This window comes from Onychomys torridus, chromosome 10 (assembly GCF_903995425.1).
Source record: "Onychomys torridus chromosome 10, mOncTor1.1, whole genome shotgun sequence".
Lineage (NCBI taxonomy): Eukaryota > Metazoa > Chordata > Mammalia > Rodentia > Cricetidae > Onychomys > Onychomys torridus.
The window spans coordinates 23526912-23547536 of record NC_050452.1 but is presented as its reverse complement, the minus strand read 5'-3'; the positions used below and the strand labels follow the sequence as shown (position 1 = coordinate 23547536).

The window sequence follows — 20625 nt, the reverse complement described above, 5'->3', positions numbered from 1 at the left end:
TTTGGGCAGGTATAAGTGGTTTTCATTTTCAACGACGGGCTTCTCGGTCCCTGTCTCCTAAGACGCTCCGGGCCGCCATGAAGGTCTCAGGTTCCGGAGGGACCTAGCCAGTACTCAGTCACAACCAACTAGACTGCCAGGCTGTGTCCAGGCCCAGGCCCAGGCCCAGACTGGCCCTCCGTGGCCCCGCCCCGTCGGTGGCCCCGCCCCCGCCCGGCCCCGCCCCGGTGGACAGCAGCAGGAAGCGCACGGGGCTCCTCCGACGCCGCGGTCGCAAAGGTGCGGAGGGGGTGCGGGGTGCAGGCCGGGAGCACAGAGCTTCCTACGCGACAGCTAGTCGCCGCCCGGACCCAGCCCGGGCCCAGCCCGGTCATGCAGGCCCGCACTCGCCCCTGCCGGAGCCTGCGGAGCGCCGCTCGGGGCTCCGCTGCTCTGGCCTGGGGGGCGGGGCCGGCGGCGCGGCGTCATGCATATGCATGAGCAGCGCGGCGGCGGCTCCATTGTGCCCTCCGAGCGGCGGCGGCGCGATGGCGCGGGCGGCGGCGGCCCGGGGGCGGCGGGCGGCGCCGAGGGCGGGCTGAGCGCATGGAGCGGCGCGGGCCGGGGGCCGCGGCGACGGGCCGGGCCGGGCCAGGCGGAGGTGAGCGGCTGGGTGGCGCGGGGCGCCGCAGGCAAGTGCGGGCGGTGGGGCGCGCAGGTGCGGCAGGTGCGGTGGCAGGTGCGGCCGGTCCCAGGCGCCGGACGAGGTTTTGGCTCGGCCCGGCTCTGCCGCCCACCTGCGGGTACCTGCCCCCTGCGCGGTGCTGTCGGGCTTTCTCACCCATCCGCTGAGCCTTTGTTGGGGCTGGCCCGGGGGTGCAAGTGGCCTTCGGGGGCCTCCTGAGCAGCGGAGGCTGATGGGCCCTCATCCCAGCCTGTCGTTCCAGCTTTGGAACCGGGCAGGCTCACCTTCACGGTGCGCCCCTCGGTTCGTTCCCACTTATGTGCTCACCATCTGGGTGATGGGGGCGGGGGGGGCGCGGTTGGAAGCCGTTAGTGGCCCAAGGAGGAGCTGCGCTGCTCCTAGGCTGAGGACGCCGACCTGTCAGTCCCTGGCCAGGTTTTTGACAGGAACACCTTTTTCCAAACAGAAGCTCAGGCACCTGGTGCCCTGCTCTCCGTAGATTTTTTTGTTCTCCTTGCTACCCTGAACACCATTCCCAGGTGCCCAGTGCCCGCCCCCAAAAGTATCCCGTTCCCTCAAGGTATCCTTTTCCCAGCACCCAGCGCCTTTCTTACTCCGTCACCTGCCCTGCTTGCCACCCCCTTCCCCATCCTCCCCAGGGTTCCTTTTAGTAGTTAGAGACAGTCTTTGGTGATGTCTTTAACTCATTTGTGTTATTGCAGAAAATTTCACAGGGACACAAATAGCGCATGTGACCTGATCTAAGACCATGGTGGATGTGGGTAGCGTGAACACAGACTCACCACCAAGTCCTGGCAGTACCAAGGGCATCCCTTGACACTTGAGAGTGGTAACAAGGGAGGGAAGCTTAACCTTACTCACCAGGACTGACCTCAAGGCTCTTGATGTGCTCCCAGGGGGCGTTACAGGCTGGAGGGATAATGAGGATAAGCAAGCAGGTAAAGACTTCTGAGAGACAGGCCCAACATGTTTAGAAAGCATCCTGATTACTAGGATTGATTTTTAAGGGCTGATGACATAAGGTGGCCATATAGCCTGGAGTGGCCTCCAGATTCCTAGTTTAAACATTGGAAACTGAGGTCAGGTTTTGGTTGCCCCTTCAGCCATTGGGTATTGGCAGATACTCATTCCTGAAGTCTGCACATTGAGGGTAGGAAGTATTGTTGGCTCACATGCAGAGCAGGCAGGACCTGCAGCCTTCTGGGCACTTAACCAGCCTTCCTTTGATACTAGGTACTGCTTCTGCCACACTTACCCTCCTCCCCACAACAACCCCATGTCATGTGATTTTATTGTATTGCCTTGAACTCCTAGGCTTAAATGATCTTCCTGTCCCAACCTCTTGAGTGGCTAAGACAACAAGTTTACACCACCTCACCCTTTCCTGGAACTGTCATTGCTCTGGAGTCTTTTGATCCCAGCTTCTTGTTTGTTTGTTTGTTTGTTTGTTTGGTTGGTTGGTTGGTTGGTTGTTTTGTTGTTGTTTTTGAGATAGGGTTTCCCTGTGTAGCCCTGGCTGGCGTGAAACTCACTCTGTAGACCAGTCTGACCTTGAACTCTGAGATCTGCCTGTCTCTGCCTCCTGAGCACTGGAATTAAAGGTGTGCACCACCACTGCCTGGCTGATCCCAGTTTCTTGAGTTGGTATTTGAGTTGAATTTGAGTTAATTTTTTGAGTTGGACCCTAACCCTGGAACTTTGGAGGCAGTGAGTCCTGATTTGTGAGCTGTTGAGAAGGGCTGGCCTGGTTGGTGCAGGAATGTTGGCTGAGAGTGGGCCCCATTACTAGGTCTTGTTCTTAGCTGCTCAGACAGGCGAAGGTCAAAGGAGCCAGGAGACTTGGGGTGTAGCTGTTCTGGGACACCTGGAAAGCAAGTTCTCTGGAGCTCTGTGCCTGAAGGAAGACATGCCCTGACCCCTAGAAAGCCTTTGCTCCTACATTATTGACTTGAAGCAGTCTGCTTTGTTTGGAGACCTGGCTTCCAGCTCCAGGTGGCACACCTTCCCAGCCCTCCTTGGAGGTGGGGGGAGGGTCTGCATTCATAGAATCTTTCCCTGTTGTCAGGAGCAAGATACCAGATCTGGAGTCTCTGGCATGTTGAGGTATGAATTCAGGAGTTTGGCAGGAAGTCCTTGTAGAGAGGCATGCTTAGGGGGAACTGGAAATGTCTGTGGTCTCTGTCCACAGCAGAGAAGCCTTGTGGGTGGAATTCCCCGGGCCCATGTGATGTACAAGGCTCCTGTGGGTGCCTTCCCACCCCACACCTGCCCTTCTCTCTTCTCCCCAACTCTGTGCACTTCCTAGATCAGAGTCTCTCAAACTGTGGTCAAGTGTGTTAAAAATCTAGGGCTCAGGACCCAACCTGCTCTAATGACCCTGGGTGGGGCCAGCAGCCTGTCACACCAGCTGACTAGGATGCTCTGATGGTGAGTGTTACTGCTTAGGTGCCTTGAAATGAGGCAAGGGCTCACCTGCCTGCCTGCCTCCCGGCCAGCCTGGGTCCTTCCCTGTGCTTGGGACAACAGAGTGGCTCTGGCCAACCCAACCAGCTTTGGATTACCATAGCTTTTTTGAGGGAAGGCATGGCTGTTAACTGGTGATGTGGTTTTAAAATTATGTAATTAAAGTTTTATTTATTTATTTATTTTGAGACAGGTAATCTAGGCAGGCCTTGAATTCATGACCCTTCTCTGTTGGTCTCCCAGTTGCTGTGATTTCCTGTAGGCACCACCACACTAGGCTAGTCTAGAACTCATCTAGACAAGGCTGGCCTTGAACTCCTGATCGTCTTGCCTCTCTACGTTCCCAGTGCTAGGCTTCTAGGCATGGGCTGCCATACCCTTGTTTGGCTAAAGGTTTTGTTGTGAAATAATTGTTGCTATATCCAGTTGTAAGAAATATCACAGAGCCAGGGTGGTGGTGGTGGTGCACGACTTTAATCCCAGCTCTCAGGAGGCAGAGATAGGCGGATCTTTGTGAGTTCGAGGCCAGCCTGGTCTACAGATCGAGATCCAGGACAGGCACCAAAACCACACAGAGAAACCCTGTCTCGAAAAACCAAAAAAAGGGCTGAAGAGATGGCTCAGAGGTTAAGAGCATCGTCTGCTCTTCCCGAGGTCTTGAGTTCAATTCCCAGCAACCATATGATGGCTCACAATCATCTGTAATGAGATCTGGTGCCCTCTTCTGTGTACATAATAATAATAAATAAATCTTAAAAAAAGAAAAAAAAGAAAAGAAAGAAAGAAAGAAAAGAAATATCACAGAGGTCCAGCAGTGGGGGCTCGCATCTTTAATGAGGCAGAGACAGGCGGATCTCTCTGTGAAGCCAGCCTGGTCTACAGGCTGAGTTCCAGGACAACAGGCTCCAAAGCTACAGAGAAACCATATCTGGGGGGGAAAAAATTTAAAAATCACAGAGAGATTCTTTGTATCTCTACCCAGTTTCCCACAAATGGTAACATTTTACAAAACTGTAGTACAACGTCACTCTGGAACAGCACATTGCTACAGTTGGGAGGAGCCTTCCTGTTGTGGGTTTATATCCACACCCATCTTCCTTCTACTGAAGTTATAGACATGGAAGATCATCCTCCCCACCCTTCATTTCACCTCTGGTCACCGTTTACAGTTTCCCTAACTTTGGCAGATGAAGGAATCATATAACATAGCACCAGTGATTGGCTTTTTGCACTTAGCACAGTTTCTGGGAGAGTCATCTCAAATAGGTTGTAGTGTGTTAGCAGTAGTATGTTCCTTCTGGCATCTGGGCTGTGGGTGTCCTACACTGATGTGACTGTCCTTCATTGAAGGACACCTAGGCTGTTTCCAGTCTTTGGCTGTAACAAATAAACATTCACATACAAGTTTTTCTGTGAACTTAAGTTGACATTTCTCTGAGTTCCTTGCCCCAGAGTAGAGTTGCTGGGTTGTACAGTGGTAGCTGCAAGCTTGAATTGATAAGAAATGGCCAACTTTTCCAGAGTAGCTGTGCCATTTAGTTCACATTCCCATGGGCAATGTATGTGAGGTCTAGATTCTCCTTGCCAGCATTTTGTGATGTCACTTTTGATCTTAGCTGTTCTTCTGGATGTACAATCATGCCTCCTGTGTTTTCCTGACAAGATGCTGAGCACTTTTTCTTGGATTAATTACCATCTATGTTCTCTTTGGAGAAGTCTGTGCATGTATTTTGCTGATTTGTCTATTTAGATTTTGTTTTACTAATAATTTAAAATTTGTTATATATCCTATATGCCACCTCATTTGGAACAGGTGGCTTGCTTTTAGCAAATCTTTCACAGAAAAGATTTTAATTTTGATAAAGCCAGGTTTATTTTATGGATCATGCCTCTTGGTGTCAAATCTAAGAACTTTTTCCTAACCTGGATCCTGTAGAGTTTCTTTTACCTTTCTCTTAACATTTTAGTTTTCTGTTTTAGATTTAAACCCAGGACCTAGTTCATTCTGATATGTGGTGTGAATTGCTTGTTGTTTTTGCAGTAGTTGTTTGAATTTATGCAAATGCTCTGCCATGGAGCTACAGCTTGAGTTAACACACACACACACACACACACACACACACACACACACACACACCATTTTGTTTTGTTTTTCGAGACAGGGTTTCCTCTGTAGCTTTGGAGCCTGTCCTGGACTAACTCTGTAGACCAGGCTGGCCTCGAACTCACAGAGATCCACCTGCCTCTGCCTCCCGAGTGCTGGGATTACAGGCGCGCGCCACCACCGCCCAGGTCACATCATTTTTTTGTGTTGGAAGTTTTTTGCTTACTGATAGAACTCCAGTTGTTCCTGCACCACTGGTTGGAGAGGCCCTTCCTCCACTGCATTGCTCCGGTGCCTCTGGGAGCGTTTGTATGGCATCTCTCCTCTCTCCCATCAAGTCATGCTTTCCTAATTCCTCTAACCTAGATCCTAATTCCTGACATGCACCTGATTGTTCCAGGCCCCACATGGCAGGTCTTGGGAGGACTTCTTGTCTGTTGACAAGTTCCTCCTCTTCCCACCAGGTCAGCCTCCCAAGATCAGGCAGCAGCAGCAGCCGGGATGCCAGCCTCTGCCGCCTAGCTGGCACATTCTGGCCTCTCTGCTGCCTAGGCAGGACTTGGTTTGGGAAAGGCCAGAATCAAATCTGGTTGCCTGGGGAGGGGGGGACGGACGGACGGGGACACGGGACGGGACACGACTCCTGTGGGTGGGGCTTCTTTGCCGCCATTAGCTTTCTTCCCTTCTAGCCTGGTGCTGGGTGTGGAAAGGACCACCAGAAGCCCAAGGCTGCCCAGGCAGGCCAAGTCACAGTCCCCTTTCCTCACTTTCTCTTGCCTGTTCTGGGGTTTTGTGTGTGTAGCTTGGCCCTGCAGAGCCTCCAGGTCTGTGGTGAGCTCAGAGTGAGGACCCTGGTAAGCACACAGATTTGTCAGGGCTGAGTGGGTGCATCCCTTGCTCCCCTAGACAAGAGGCTTGTGAATGCATCAGGCAAGAGGGAAATCACCAGATTTCAGCATGTTTCAAAAGGCACATGTGGCCATCACACAGCCCTTACCAAGGCAGAAGCCTGGACTTCCCCAAGGGTTCCCTGAGAAGTGCCCCTCTTGTAAAAGCAGAGGTAGGCATGCGGGTGGTTCAGGGTATATGAGGCTCTGGGAAGGGCAACAGTCATCCTGGGGGATGTCTGAGTCTGTTGGAGGAAGGAGCTTGCTTATGGCGGTGTGGGGGACATAACTTTGGAAGCCTCCTGGCACTGTGGTCACTCTGACTCAGTAGCTACATGGGAGCACAGACCTAGCACCATGAGCAGTAGACTCCCAGCATCAGCCACGGACTTCCGGCATCAGCCATAGGTCTTAGCTGCCGTAGCTTCCCCGTCCACCAGCCACTGCTGCTGTTTTCTGATGATGAAGCCCAGGTGGTCCCATCTTGTAGATAAGGTTTAGCATGCTCTCACTCTGGCTGGACAACTTAGTTACATCGGGGGCCTTTATGTCTGTGCATACCCACACACACCTGTCGTACTGTGTATGTCTCTGCCTGTTGGGAATTCACAAATGCCACAAATGTGTCTTTGCGGGAGCAGGACTGCGTGGCCCAGACCTCATGCCCATCTCTCTCTCTCTCTCTCTCTCTCTCTCTCTCTCTCACACACACACACACACACACACACACACACACACACACACACACACCTGCTCCCTCAAGTCATCTGGGTCAGTTTGAAGGTCCTATGGCCTGAAGCTCCTCTACCAACCTCTTGATAGGAAAAAGCTGCCAGCCAGGAGTGGGGCTGGTGCCTGTGTCCTGCCTCAGCGGTGTCTGTCCAGCCTCCCCCAGGCCAAGCTGGTGGATGGATTACCCTTCCACATCTGCTTCCTGACCTTCCCAGCCCCTGCCTCCAAGGACACTTTGGCTCTGCTCCTTCTCAGGTCTCTGGGCTGCCCAGGGTGGGTGAGACTTGGAGTAGGTGCTACCCTGATTGACCCTCTGCCCTCCACTCTGGGGGCCTGCTGAGGGGTTCCTGCTTTATAGGGATATGGTATGGGAAAGGGTGTGTGGAAAGTATTTGAGATCAGAATGCCCTTTTCCAGGGTTGGTCCAATGGCCCAAGATGGCAGGGCCCTTGTTAGAGTTGCTTCTCATTGTATTCTGGGCTGCCATCGGCCAACTCCACTGCCCTGCCTCCATCCATGCTGCTGCAAGGGGCTCCTGCTGCATCTAAGCTCTTGTCCTCTCCCTCCTGTCCAGCAGCCGGAGCAGCAACTCCCAGATAAATTTCGGCACATTGGGCCTGTAGGCTGCTCCATCACCAATGAACCCCATGAACCCCATGAAACCTGCCCTGCCCCCTGCGCCACACGGGTGAGTGTGGGCTTCTGTGGCCTGCCTCTAGCAAGCCCTGGGCCTTCTGACCCTGCCTTACCAGCTGCTCTCTCTGTAGTGATGGTTCATTTGCATATGAGTCTGTGCCTTGGCAACAAAGTGCCACTCAGCCAGCCGGGTCACTGTCCGTGGTCACTACTGTGTGGGGAGTTGGCAACGCAACACAGAGCCAGGTGAGTGTGCACCTGGGCCCTCCTTCCCCAGCCCTCAGGATTGAGAGCCTTGGTGGTACCTCTACCATCATAAGGTTCCAAGAACAAGGGGCCAAGGGGACTGGCTAGAGCCCAGGATGGGGCTTCCTGAGGGTCTCAGGTCACTAGGTACCTTTCTTCCGCATTGTCATGGGATGTCTTTCCCTGGCTCCATAGAGCACTCTAGTCAGAACTGTGAATAGCCACTCTTCCCACCACAGATCCTCCCCCGCTTGCTAGGCTTCCCTCGGCATCTAGCACTTCAGAGCTATGTCTTGAAGACGGTGGTTTGGCTGGTTCTCTTTAGTGACTCCCACTTCCTTGTAGGTTTTGGGGAACCCCATGGGCCCTGCAGGAAGCCCCCCTGGTGGCTCCATGATGCCTGGTGTGGCAGGTGGCAGCTCTGCCTTGACCTCCCCGCAGTGCCTGGGACAGCAGGCGTTTGCCGAAGGTGGTGCTGGCAAGGGCTACGTACAGCAAGGCGTGTATGGCGGCCGCGGGGGATACCCTGGGGGATCCAGTTTCACCACTGGGTAAGCAGGGCCCCTCACCTAGCCAGTGCCCTGAAGCTATCCGCCTGGCAGGTGCTGCAAGGGTTGGATGTTGCCTGTTGTTTCCCCACTGTCTGCGTTAGCCATGGGACTTTGCCTGAGTGCTGTGTGTCTCAGAGCAAGCCTCTGCAGAGAATGAGACAATCCTATGTCACCTGCAGGTATGCAGGTGGCCCTGGAGGCCTGGGCCTTCCCTCACATGCTGCACGACCCTCGACAGACTTCACACAAGCAGCAGCTGCAGCTGCCATGGCTGCTGCCGCGGCCACGGCCACAGCCACGGCCACAGCCACTGTAGCCGCCCTGCAAGAGAAACAGAGCCAAGAGCTAAGCCAATATGGAGCGGTGAGGCCCCCTCACGCCCCTTCCGTGCGGTGGCAGGTATGGGTGGGCTTGGTGGACTTGGCAAGGCAGTGGGTTCTGGGGACAAGTATGAACTGTGCTGAGACCTCATGTGGCCAGTGAAAGAGAGGAGCACAAGACGGGAGAGGGTGTGGGACCCGCTGAGAATGGGATCTAGACCATCCCTCCTTCCCTCTTCTCAGATGGGGACTGGACAGTCTTTTAACAGCCAGTTTCTGCAGCATGGAGGTCCCCGAGGACCCAGTGTACCCCCCAGCATGAACCCTTCTGGCATGGGAGGAATGATGGGCCCTTCTGGCCTCTCCTCCATGGCCATGAACCCTACCCGGGCAGCAGGCATGACACCCTTGTATGCAGGACAGCGACTGCCTCAGCATGGGTACCCTGGGCCTCCTCAGGCCCAGCCACTGCCCCGACAGGGGGTCAAGAGAGCCTATTCAGAGGTGAGTGTCTTGGTTGCTCAGCCTGGGGTCCTAGAGGATGATTCCCCTATCCAAATGCCCTCAGCATTATGATAAGGGTGGCTTCTGCAGTGAGAGAGAACTCTGTGTCCAGCAGGATCACGAAGACCCCTCTTTTTCACATACACACACACACACACACACACACACACACACACACAGAGAGAGAGAGAGCAAACTGCTTCCCACCCCCCCCCCCCCATAACTCTTTCTCTCCTTGGGCATCTGCGTCTTCTCAGGTGTACCCTGGGCAGCAGTATCTGCAAGGAGGCCAGTATGCAGCCAGCACTGCCCAGTATGCTCCTGGCCCTGGGCAGCCTCCTGGCCCCGCCTCCTCTTACCCCGGACACAGGCTACCCCTGCAGCAGGGCATGGCCCAGTCCCTGTCTGCCCCTGGGCCCACAGGACTGCACTACAAGGTAGGACTGGCTCCCATGGGCCTGTGCTGGGTTGAGTGTCACAGGACTCAGTGGGGACCTTTTGGCAGGTTGGCCAGGGAGTTCTAGTCAGTGCAAGAACAGCTCTTGGGGTGACAAGTCTGGTTCTGTGGTGGATACATATGTATTTCTCTGTGGATATTTGGTGTAGGGAGCAGCAAACAGGCTTCCCAGCCATTCTGACAAGCTTTGTGGAACTGTCCAATTCACTCCCTTACCCCTCTACCCCCATGTCCTGACTCCTGTCTAAGAGACAGGCCCTTGATGGCCTTGCACCCTCACTGGGAGCCTGGGTGGGCACAGCGGCAGGATGAGGTGGAGAAAGGGAAGAAAGAAGGAGCATTGAACGCTCCCATCTTCTAGCTTTTCCCAGCTTGAAGGCTCACTCCTGCTTCTGTAGCATTAGCTTTTACATTTGAACTCAGTGATGTTTCTTACAGATTGTGGGGAGTAGACAATACACAGACCAGCACCTGATGTGGTGCAGAGTCTAGGATCGGGCCTAGGGGTCAGTGAGGGGTCAGGCCGGAGCCCCAGGCACACTCAGTTTTCTTTCCCACAGCCCACAGAGCAGTTCAACGGGCAGGGCGCCAGCTTCAACGGGGGCAGCATCAGCTACAGCCAGCCTGGCTTGAGTGGGGTACGGGGCTTGGCAGGGTGGATGGGCTGGGAGGATCACAGGGTGGGCATATGGAAAGAGGGCACCCAGGCAGGAGGCAGTGTAGGTGTCCTGCCCAGTACTCCGGGGTGCTCCGTAAGCAGACTACCCTCCTGCTCTGCCATTCTGCCTTGACTATTTACGCTCAACCTCTACAGCCTTCCCGTTCCATCCCTGGTTACCCCAGCTCCCCACTGCCGGGGAATCCCACACCACCCATGACGCCCAGCAGCAATGTTCCCTACATGTCCCCAAGCCAGGAAGTCAAGTCTCCTTTCCTGCCTGACCTCAAGCCAGGCCTCAGCTCTTTGCATCCGTCACCCTCTGGTGAGTGTTTATTTTAAGGACCACGACCAACATGAGGCTTGGGTGGCTGGGGTAATTAGGGCTCAGGAGAGTCCGACAGGGGCCTTGGAAGACTGAGGATGACATACTGTACCTCAAGAAAAGCCCAAGGCCCAGCTCCATCAAAGCAGAAGACGTCTATGCACCTGAAATGAGCCCTCAGATGCCCATCCTTGGCTACAAACCCCTACTTCCGGGAGAGTCCTGCAGAAGAAGCTAACATCCCAAAACTTTGAGTTGTACCATAGGGCCGTGGCAGGTGGCCCAATCTGAATGTGCTTTCTAGGTTGGAAGCTTGTCCTGGGTCTGTTCAGAATGTGGTCCAGAATGTGCTGGATGCCCAAGGCAGGATAGAACATGCGGACCGTGGGCCCACGTTCTAAGGAGAGACACTTATGGGAGCCCCAGTGTGGCGGTGTCTCAGCCCTCTTGAGAGTTTCCAGCAGGGGTTGGGTCAGGGCTTGGGGCTCTAGGCACAGAAGTGTCCGTTCCTTGAGGGCCTCGATCCCTTGGAAAGGTGCCAAACTCATGGCCAGCATTCCTCTGCCCTCAGGAAGTGGCCCTTGTGATGAGCTGCGCCTGACCTTCCCAGTTCGAGATGGGGTGGTCCTAGAACCCTTCCGCCTGCAGCATAACCTGGCTGTGAGCAACCATGTCTTCCAGCTCCGAGACTCTGTCTACAAGACCCTGATGCTGAGGTGAGTCCCGCTGCTGCTGGACCCCTGGGCCCTGCCTGCACGGTGTGGCCTCCTCTCATCCTCTTTCCTGCTAGGCCTGACCTGGAGCTGCAGTTCAAGTGCTACCACCACGAGGACCGGCAGATGAACACCAACTGGCCAGCCTCCGTGCAGGTCAGCGTCAACGCCACGCCCCTCAGCATCGAGCGTGGAGACAACAAGACCTCGCACAAGCCCCTCTATCTGAAGCACGTGTGCCAGCCAGGCCGCAACACCATCCAGATCACCGTTACCGCCTGCTGCTGCGTGGGTAGCCCGTGGGGCTGTGGCTAGGGTCTGTCAAGGCTCAGGCTGGGGCTAGCAGAGACACCACCCAGACTATCAGCTCTCCTGTGGGTTTGGGAGCTTGTGGGGTTGCATCTCTTTCTATTTTAATATGTCCTGCCCTTTCATAAAAGGGAGCCAGTTAAATCCACCCTCTTTCCCAGTTAGAGCAGACTTAGTGCTCATGTTAATTATGTCAGAGACGCCAAGGACAGGAAGCTGATGGAAGATGTTCCACCTGCACTGGCCTGGGTCTCACCAGGTCCCAGTGGGTAGGATCCCAAGTAGACCTTGAGCTGCAGGTTACCAGGAGCCACCATGACAGAGGGGCCTGGAGATAGGATGGCTCAGATACTATGTCATGTCAGGAGAGTGGATGTGATAAGCAGGAGACCGTGCCAGGGACTTGAGGTGATTGCGTTTTGACAGCGGAGAAAAACTAGACAGTGGTTGGAGCAGAATGCCCTGCAGAGCATGAGGTAGTGCCGTGTGGCCGAGGCTCATTGCCCTGTCTGAGGCTCAAAGAAGTAGAGAAGCTCCCTGCCTGTGTGTCAGCACTTGGAAGGGACTAGCTGCCAGGAAGGAGGCTGGCCTGGCTTCCTTCCATGCTAAAGCTGTCCTCCCTGTACAGTACACCCTCTGAGCCTGTCCTGCCCCCCACAGCCCTCCCCCTCCCCCTGCACCAGCCCTCCCCCTCCCCCTGTGACAGCCCTCCCCCCTCCCTGTGACAGCCTGTTCTCCCTGCACAGCCCTCCCCTTCCCCCTATGACAGCCCCCCCCCGTGACAGCCCTCCCCCTGTGACAGCCCCCCCTGGCAGCCCCCCCCTGACAGCCCTCCTCTGTTGCAGTCCCATCTCTTCGTGCTGCAGCTAGTGCACCGTCCGTCCGTCCGCTCGGTGCTGCAGGGCCTCCTCAAGAAGCGCCTCCTGCCAGCTGAGCACTGCATCACCAAGAGTGAGTGGTCCCTCCTCCTCAGCCATCTGGGCTGTCCCAGGCCGAGCCCTGCTGTGTGGCACACAGGCCGTTTCCTCTCAGACTGATGGTCTGTCCAAGGGACACTCCTTAGAGACAGTGGTTGATCAGTGCTGGGTCCCTGGCTAGCATGCCAGCTCACAGCCCGAGTGTCGGGACCTTTACTCAAGTCCTTTCCCTGTCAATGTCAGTCAAGCGGAACTTCAGTAGCGGCACCATCCCTGGCACCCCTGGTCCCAATGGAGAGGACGGGGTGGAGCAGACGGCTATCAAGGTGTCCCTGAAGTGCCCCATCACCTTCCGCAGGATCCAGCTCCCGGCCCGCGGCCACGACTGTCGCCACATACAGGTGGGCGGTCCTCCAGACCTGCGCTGGAGCTTGTTGCCCTTAAAATAGTTTGAGGGGCTGGAGAGATGGCTCAGTGGTTGGGAGTGCTGGCTGCTCTTCCAGAGGACCTGGGTTCAAGTCCCAGCGTCCACATGGCAGCTCACAACCGTCTCTAACTCCAGTCCCAGGGATCTGACAGCCTCACACAGACACATATACAGGCAGAGCACCAGTGTACATAAAATACAGAGAAATAAATGTAAAGAAATACTTTGAGTCTGTGGAGCAACCAGAAGACTGACCCGGTATTGAGTGGAACTAAACTAGGAACTGAAAAAAACTGCCTAGTAGCATTAAAAAGAAAGAACACGTGATCCACAGGAAGGCTTCTACTTCTGGTATTTACCCAACTGAGACGTACACAGTGATGTACCCAGTAATAGCTTCAGATAAAAACATGTTCATCAACAACTTAGAGAAATGTTTGTGCCTGGTATTAATAATCCCAGAGCCCAGGGGGCTGAGGCAGGAGGATCTGAAATGTGAAGCCAGTCTGGGGTACATAGTGAGAATCTGTGTCAGATGTTTTCCCCGTTGAGATAGGCTCTCATGTATCACAGGCTGGCCTCAGACTCACCGTGTAGCTGAGGATGAGTCTGAACTCCCCATCTTTCTGCCTCAACCTCCCAAGCACTAAGCTTGCAGGCAGACAGCACCACACAGGTACTGGAAAAAGAATGTTTTGTGCGGACACTTGAGCCTCATCCTCTTTGGCGGATGGAATCTGAGTATCTCAACTGTCAGACCAAAAAGGCAGACCTTACCACAGGGGCATGGCTGCCTTGCTTCCTTCCCTGAGATTAGTCTTGCTCCTGTGAAACATCAGTTTTTTCTATAAAAGTATGTTTGTTTGTGACATGTAGCCCTGACTGTCCGGAAAACTATGTAGTCCAGGCCGGCCTCAAACGCAGAGATCCGCCTGCCTCTCCTCCCAAATGCTGGGATTAAAGGTGTGCACCACCATACCTGGTGCAATTTTTCCTCTATTTCTGCTGGTCACTGTATTTGTGGGGTTCCATTTTTAAAGATATAAGGATATGGGTGCAGTCTTCTAACCTTTAGAGTCCCAGTCTGCAGAAATAGCCAGGGTTAGCCAAGACTGCATGCTACAGGTGGTTGCACAGTGATATGTGCTATTTTGTCCTGTAAGCAGCCTCTCTTTTTGGAGGTGGTGCCAGGGGTTGAACCTAGGGCTTCCTGCATGCTAGGCAAGCACTCTACCACCAAGCTACATCCTTAGCCTAGTTTTTCCTTTTAACAACTGTCCTGAGCCAAGAAATTCCCTATGGATACAGCTGCCTGATCCTGGGATGTGGCAGTGCTGGGGAGCACTGCATGGAGTATCCCAACCTGAGCCCATTAAGATGCAGTAGAAACCTGATAGCTGAACTCTACACCCAGATAAGTCACACTTTCCAGAAGACATTGTAAGCAGCCCCCCCCCCTCCACTGACCCCTGGTGAGGAGTGACCTGTCTCCCTATCTCTCTACAGTGCTTTGACCTGGAGTCCTACTTACAGCTCAACTGTGAGCGGGGGACCTGGAGGTGCCCTGTGTGCAAGTGAGTCAGTCTTCTGTATGATGTCCTTAGAGGGTGGAACTTGAAATAGCATCAGAAGTGGTCCCCAGCACAGACCAGAGTAGCCCATCTCAAAGCAGAAACCTCTTCCTAGGTGGCCTTGCACGGCATCCCCTTACACTGGACTACCATAGTGGTTTATCCAGGGTCACCTGCGTACCACGAACAGTTGGTGCACACACAGGGGTCCCTTACGGAGTCACCTCACACAGGTGATAGAGATGATAGGGCCTACTCCCACCTGGGCCAGGCCTCCTGACCAGTCTCTCCTTTGCCTTCTACAGCAAGACGGCATTGCTGGAGGGGCTGGAGGTGGACCAGTACATGCTGGGCATCCTGATTTACATTCAGAAGTAAGTGTCTTCTTCCTGCCACCAGAGGGCAGGCCTGGAGTAGGAGCAGGCTCTTCCCATGGTGAAGCAACTCCACTCCAGGCCAGGGCCCACCCGCACACCTGCTGAGTGCCCTGAAGGTCTGGGGAGCAGAGCCTTTGAGTGACGGGTCAAGTTGGAAACTTCCTGGCACTGAGTCGGGCAGCAGGTGCTGGGCGGATGGCAAGTGACCGGTACCTGTCCGTCCCCTGCTTAGCTCAGACTATGAGGAGATCACCATCGACCCCACGTGCAGCTGGAAGCCAGTACCTGTGAAGCCTGACCTCCACATCAAGGAGGAGCCAGATGGGCCAGTGCTGAAGCGCTGCCGCACTGTGAGCCCTGCCCATGTGCTCATGCCCAGTGTGATGGAGATGATCGCAGCCCTGGGCCCAGGCGCTGCCCCCTTTGCCCCTTTGCAGCCCCCCTCGGCCCCTGCCCCCAGCGACTACCCCAGCCAGGGTGAGTATAGCACACCTGGACTTGAACCTCGGGTGACCCTGGACACATGCCTTCTCTCCACACAGTTATGAGCACCATGCTGAGAGGGTGCCTTTCCTCACTTCCCATCCATGGCAGGGTAGTGAGTTCTCTTCCCTTTTCCTCTGATTTGGAGTAAGGACTTTTCCTGAAATGGACTGGCCCCATTGGGGGTGCCCCGGAGGACCCACACTTGCATATGTTCTTGGTTGTGGTGGGTCCCTTTCTGTCCCCTCTGAGGTTTGCCCGCTAGGACTGCCACAGGTTTAGCCCCCGGTAGTGATGGCAAGAAATGTAGAATCGGGGTTCACAGTGGTTCATGCTCTCTGCCCTCCTCACCTGGCATCTCCGCCAAACTGAGCTTTCTGACACAGCTTTCCTCTTGTAGGTTCCAACTTCCTGGGGCCTGGAACCTTCCCAGAATCCTTCCCGTCTGCTACACCCACCACCCCAAACCTTGCTGAGTTCACCCAGGGGCCACCCCCCATGTCCTACCAATCTGACATTCCCGGCAGCCTCCTGACTGCAGACAAGTCTGCTCCCTGCCTCCCAGGCCAGGTCAGTGCTGTGCCCAGAGGCCCACAGTAGGAGTCTCCCCAGGGAGTCCTTGAGCTGGTTTAACAAGTTCTTTTCTCCGTCCTCAGATGGCACCAGCAGGCCACCTGGACCCAGCCCACAATCCTGGACCACCAGGGCTGCACACCCCCAACCTTGGGCCCACCCCGGGCTCCCAGCTACACCATCCAAATCCTCCCCCTCCATCCCGGCAGCCCCTGGGCCAAGCAAACACGGGGCCCATCAGCGAACTGGCCTTCAATCCTGCCACAGGCATGATGGGGCCCCCCAGTATGACTGGGGCAGGGGAGGCCTCAGAACCAGCTCTGGATGTGAGTAGCCCGTCCTGTGCTGGGGTGGGAGCTGCTGGGGGCTGTCTGCATTGGTCCTGGGTCTACCCACCTTGCTTCATAGAAGGAAAGACAGTGAACCTTCAGGAGAGTCTCAGATAGTGTCACCAAGAGCAGCCAGTCACACAGGTTGATGCCTGGAATAGCCCGGGGGTGCCACGTCCCTGTGTGTGGTCAGTGACTGGCCTGCCCTAAGATTAGAGGTACAGCCTGGCTGTGTGAGGCCTCCAGAGAAGCCGACAGCACTGTCCTCCAGGTCCGACCTGATCTGGCCATGTGTTCAGTTCAGCATCTTGACAACACAGGCAGGGTGTGAGCACAGGCACGAAGGAGGGTGGGTTCACTGTCCTGGCCCAGAACAGGGGCTCACTGAAGCCCCACGAGAAGATGAGGAGCAACCCAGAGCAGAAGGCCCAGGGCGTGGAGTTCTCCCGTCTGCTCTGGCCCCTGGGAACGACACTGGAGATCCCTTCTTGGGCCTGTGTGTCTCTGGTGCACAGCTGCCCCTCCTCCCCCGCTTGTAGAGCCTGGCTCCTGGAGCTTGAGAAGCATGTCTCGGGCTATTCTTGTCCTCTAGCAGCCGTCCCTGGGGAGACACAGGCAGCTTTATCCAGGCAGGTGGATTCACTCAGGCATTCAGCATTTGGCAGGGGAAGGGCAATATAGCATCCCCGCTGGGCCTGGGGTCAGGACAGCATGGCTCCTGGACACGCAGGGTCGGAGACCAAAGCTGCTAATGTGTTTGCTTTGCCCTCAGCTGCTCCCAGAACTGACCAATCCTGATGAACTGCTCTCCTACCTGGGTCCACCCGACCTCCCCACAAACAGCAGTGATGACCTGCTCTCGCTCTTTGAGAACAACTGACCCTGTGTTAACCCCTGGCCTGGCGAGGACACACTCACAGCTATCACCACAGCCTTCCCTTCTCACCCAGCCTTCCCACAGGATGCCTGGTGATTCTCCCTGAACCTCCTCATGCACACACCCGGAGCTGGGCCTGCCACTGCCAGCCCCTGATGAACTGGAAGCAGCCCTGTGCTCCAAGGGGCCCCAGGCCAGTGGTCCTCACACCCGTCCTCCATCAAGCTCACTGCTACAGAATGGTTCTTGCAAGGTGCCCTGCAGGCCCCAACAGCCATGTGTGTACAACCCTGTCCCCCAGACTCATGGCCTTGCTCTTGTCCTTCCCCCCTGCCTGCTCCCGCCCAGCCTGCATCTTGTCCAGCACTGACCCTTCTGTTTCTGCTTCTCCTCAGAAGAGCTGGCTGGCAAGGCTGGCTCCGTACTCTTGGTCTGTAGCTCCGTGGCTTGAGCCTGGAAGTCTCAGAACCAGCTGAGCACCAGCCTGTGGGGGCCTGGTGCTCCCACCCAGCTGAATGTGGTCCGGGGGTCCCCCCTCCACCCTGAGCTTCAGGCAGAGGCTCGGGTGGGGGCAATAAAGCACAACAATGTACATAGTGTAGAAATGCCAACAGCTGGGCAAGGGAGGACAGTTTAAGTCAGCATGTTCCTCTGGACTGGCCTGGGCCTTCCCTGTGGTGTCTGCCCCGTCCTCAGTGCAGAGGATGCGGGGAGGTTGGAGGTTCAGTCCCTCCAGGAGTGGGCTTTCAGACTCGGCTCTGTGTAAATTCTCCAGTGAGCTGCTCTCCCACGTTCCTCTTTTCTGTGGAAGTAAAGAATTAGTACAGCTGTGTTTTTTAAACCACCTCATCTCCACCCTGCGGCCCACACCCAGGTGGGGGAGGCCGTTGCATCTGCTGGCAAAGCGCCTGGACCTGCAAGCAGGGCGCTGGCCTGTTGTGTCTCCTGTCTGTGCGATCTATTAAAGGACTCCCTCATGGGCCTGGCTGAGTCCGTCCTTTGTGAGGAGGGGCTGTGGTCTTCCTGTTCTTAGCACCCCAAATAAAAGTCTACATGGTTTCATCACACTCAGGCTATCCCTGAGCTGTGGTAAATTTCCTTTGCCCTGGAATTTTCCAAGTTGGCTTCAGCTGCAGAGCTATTTTGTAAAGTGTCTGGCTTGCCCTGGAGACATTTGCCACCATGTCACCTTTCCTGGGTGTGCCCTAGGGCAGGGAGCCAGCTATCTGTCAAGAGACTGCAGCACAGCCAGGGGCCTCAGCAGCACTGGGCGGTGAGCCTCCTCTTCCTTGGCCTGGGCTCTGAGGCCCAGACAGCCTTCCAGTGCAGCTGGAAAGGTGAGAACCAGGAAGGGATGAGGGGAATCCTCGGCTGGCTGCCAACACCTACCCTGCGCTGGAGGAGGCTCCAGGGAAGGGGGGAGGAGGCATTGCCTTCAGAGGCCTGTTTGCTGACTACTTGAGAACTTACTGGTGGCCCTCATTACCCTAAGGAACCCATTTCCAGATCTTCTGTCCTTCCTAAGGACAGGGACAGGGACGGGGACAGTGGAGGAACGCTTCAGAAAAAAACGCCAGGGCCAAGGGAATGTAAGGACAGCACAGCCGTCCAGCCTCCGCCAGGGAAGGGAGTAAGAGCTGGTCTGCCTTGATTGATCAGACTGCTGAGCAGTTACTCAGCCTGTTGGCAAGTCTGGTGTTCCGGTACCACACCAGGCATGATGGTGCTCACCTGTAGTCACTCTATAGACAAAGGCGGGATTGCCGCAAGTCTGAGCCAGTCTGGGCTCCATGGGAAGATGGGGGCGGGGACAAAGGATCCAGCTATATAAAGTGGGGTTTCAGCACCAAACATGTAAAATGAGGACACGACCGCTCCGCGGTAGTATGGTTAAGGAGATTTTTATTGTAGATATGAGAGTATAGCTAGAGGCGTTTGAAGAGCCCAGAGCAGGGAGGGGGACCCGGCTAGTAGATTGATCTGGGCCATGAAAGGAAGACCAGGAGCCAAGAGAGCACATGGCTGAAATGGCAGGGTTGTAGAAACGCGAAGCTGGGGGGAAGAGAAGCCCGGACGCTAGAGGAATTTAGATTAGGGGCTGGGGTTAGAAAAGTCAGGATGCCAGCATGGACTCAGGAGACCAGCTGTGCTCTGATATGCTGATAAGCACCATGGCCATTTGCCCTGAGTTTCTTTTGGACCTGACAACAACCAGAAGTCCAACCCCAGAGGATGGCTAAGTGATTGAGGGATAGCTGCACTATTGTGAATGGGCCTCAGAACAAAAGCAAAAGGTTGCAGGAGTTGGTGCAGTACAGGGCCATTCTTCTGAAGCTCAAAGGGAATCTGAGTCCCACAGGATTTATACATGTGTGCCTGTTAACAGAGCAAGGGCATGGACTTGCTTCCTGTGGAGACCCAGTCAGGGCTGCTGGCTTCATGGCTTTCCACTTCACCGCACTTGCTTTGTTATAATCTTATGTGTGTGCCAAATATTACATAACCTTAAACTTGGCTAGACCTGACATCACAGAATACACGTTCTCAGTGAGCATGCTCCCGGACGTAGCACATCTCCGTCAGACCACAATCTGCCATCTCTTCACAATGGAGTCACAGCAGACAGCTTGCAGAAAGAAAGCTCAGAAATGTGGAAATACCACATCCAGTACAGGCTCTTACCTTAACAACGAATAGGTTTGAAAGGATTAAGAAAGTACAGGTTAATGAAAACACAACATACCCAAACTTACAGAACAGAGGGAGTGCAAAAGCCTAGTGTGTGTGTGTGTGTGTGTGTGTGTGTGTTTGCGCGTGCGTGCGTGTGTGTGTGTGTGTGTGTGTGTGTGTGTGTGTGTGTGTGTGTTTTGTTTTGATTTGAGACAGGGTCTCATTATGTAGCTCTGGCTGTCCTGGAACTCACTATGCAGAATAATAGGTTGGCCTTGAACTCACAGGGATCCACCTGCCTCTACCTCCTGAGGGTTGGGATTAAAGGCATGGACCACCAAACCCAGCCAATAGCCTACTTTTAAAAGGTGGAATTCTGGGGCTGGAGAGATGGCTCAGAGGTTAAGAGCACCGACTTTTCTTCCAGAGGTCCTGAGTTCAATTCCCAGCAACCACATGGTGGCTCACACCATCTGTAATGAGATCTGGCGCCCTCTTCTGTATACATAATAAATAAATAAAAAAGGTGGAATTCTTGCCGGGCGGTGGTGGCACACGCCTTTAATCCCAGTACTTGGGAGGCTGAGCCAGGCAGATCTCTGAGTCCAAGGCCAGCCAGGTCTACAGAGTGAGTTCCAGGACAGCCTCCAGAGCTACACAGAGAAACCCTGTCTCAACAAAACAAAACAAAAAAGATGGAAATCTGGGCTAGAGAGATGGCTCAGAAGTTAAGGGCCTGGGTTTGCTCCCCAGCACTCACATGGCAGCTTACAACCATTCATAACACCAGTTCCAAGGGATCTATCTAACA

At 54.9% G+C, this 20625-nt stretch overlaps 1 protein-coding gene across 10 annotated transcripts; it reads left to right on the top strand.

Moving 5' to 3' along the window:
- The first annotated feature begins 217 nt into the window (after positions 1-217).
- Positions 218-18126, top strand: Zmiz2 (zinc finger MIZ-type containing 2). Of its 10 annotated transcripts, none has more exons than XM_036200644.1 (20): positions 218-279; positions 6962-7126; positions 7446-7559; positions 7639-7753; positions 8099-8304; positions 8484-8667; positions 8868-9128; positions 9386-9565; positions 10146-10223; positions 10400-10568; positions 11140-11284; positions 11359-11569; positions 12436-12541; positions 12751-12908; positions 14441-14508; positions 14811-14879; positions 15115-15359; positions 15766-15935; positions 16022-16264; positions 17040-18126. In XM_036200644.1, the coding sequence occupies exons 3-20, from the start codon at positions 7510-7512 to the stop codon at positions 17145-17147; spliced, it is 2766 nt and encodes a 921-aa protein (XP_036056537.1). In that variant the 5' UTR covers positions 218-279; positions 6962-7126; positions 7446-7509; the 3' UTR covers positions 17148-18126. The 10 variants fall into 10 exon arrangements, with proteins under 10 accessions (XP_036056537.1, XP_036056539.1, XP_036056544.1 ...); XM_036200649.1 differs by lacking the exon at positions 218-279 and adding an exon at positions 299-640 and having other exon boundaries at positions 7449-7559; positions 8195-8304; XM_036200643.1 differs by lacking the exon at positions 218-279 and adding an exon at positions 299-640 and having other exon boundaries at positions 7449-7559.
- Positions 18127-20625: the final 2499 nt, after the last annotated feature.

Bases quoted from the DNA above. Each gene is read 5' to 3' on its own strand.
- Zmiz2 (XM_036200644.1), top strand. From the start codon at position 7,510: ATGAACCCCATGAACCCCATGAAACCTGCCCTGCCCCCTGCGCCACAC. The intron at 14,509-14,810 runs GTGAGTCAGTCT...TGCCTTCTACAG, and splicing joins TGGAGGTGCCCTGTGTGCAA to CAAGACGGCATTGCTGGAGG. The intron at 16,265-17,039 runs GTGAGTAGCCCG...CTTTGCCCTCAG, and splicing joins CCTCAGAACCAGCTCTGGAT to CTGCTCCCAGAACTGACCAA.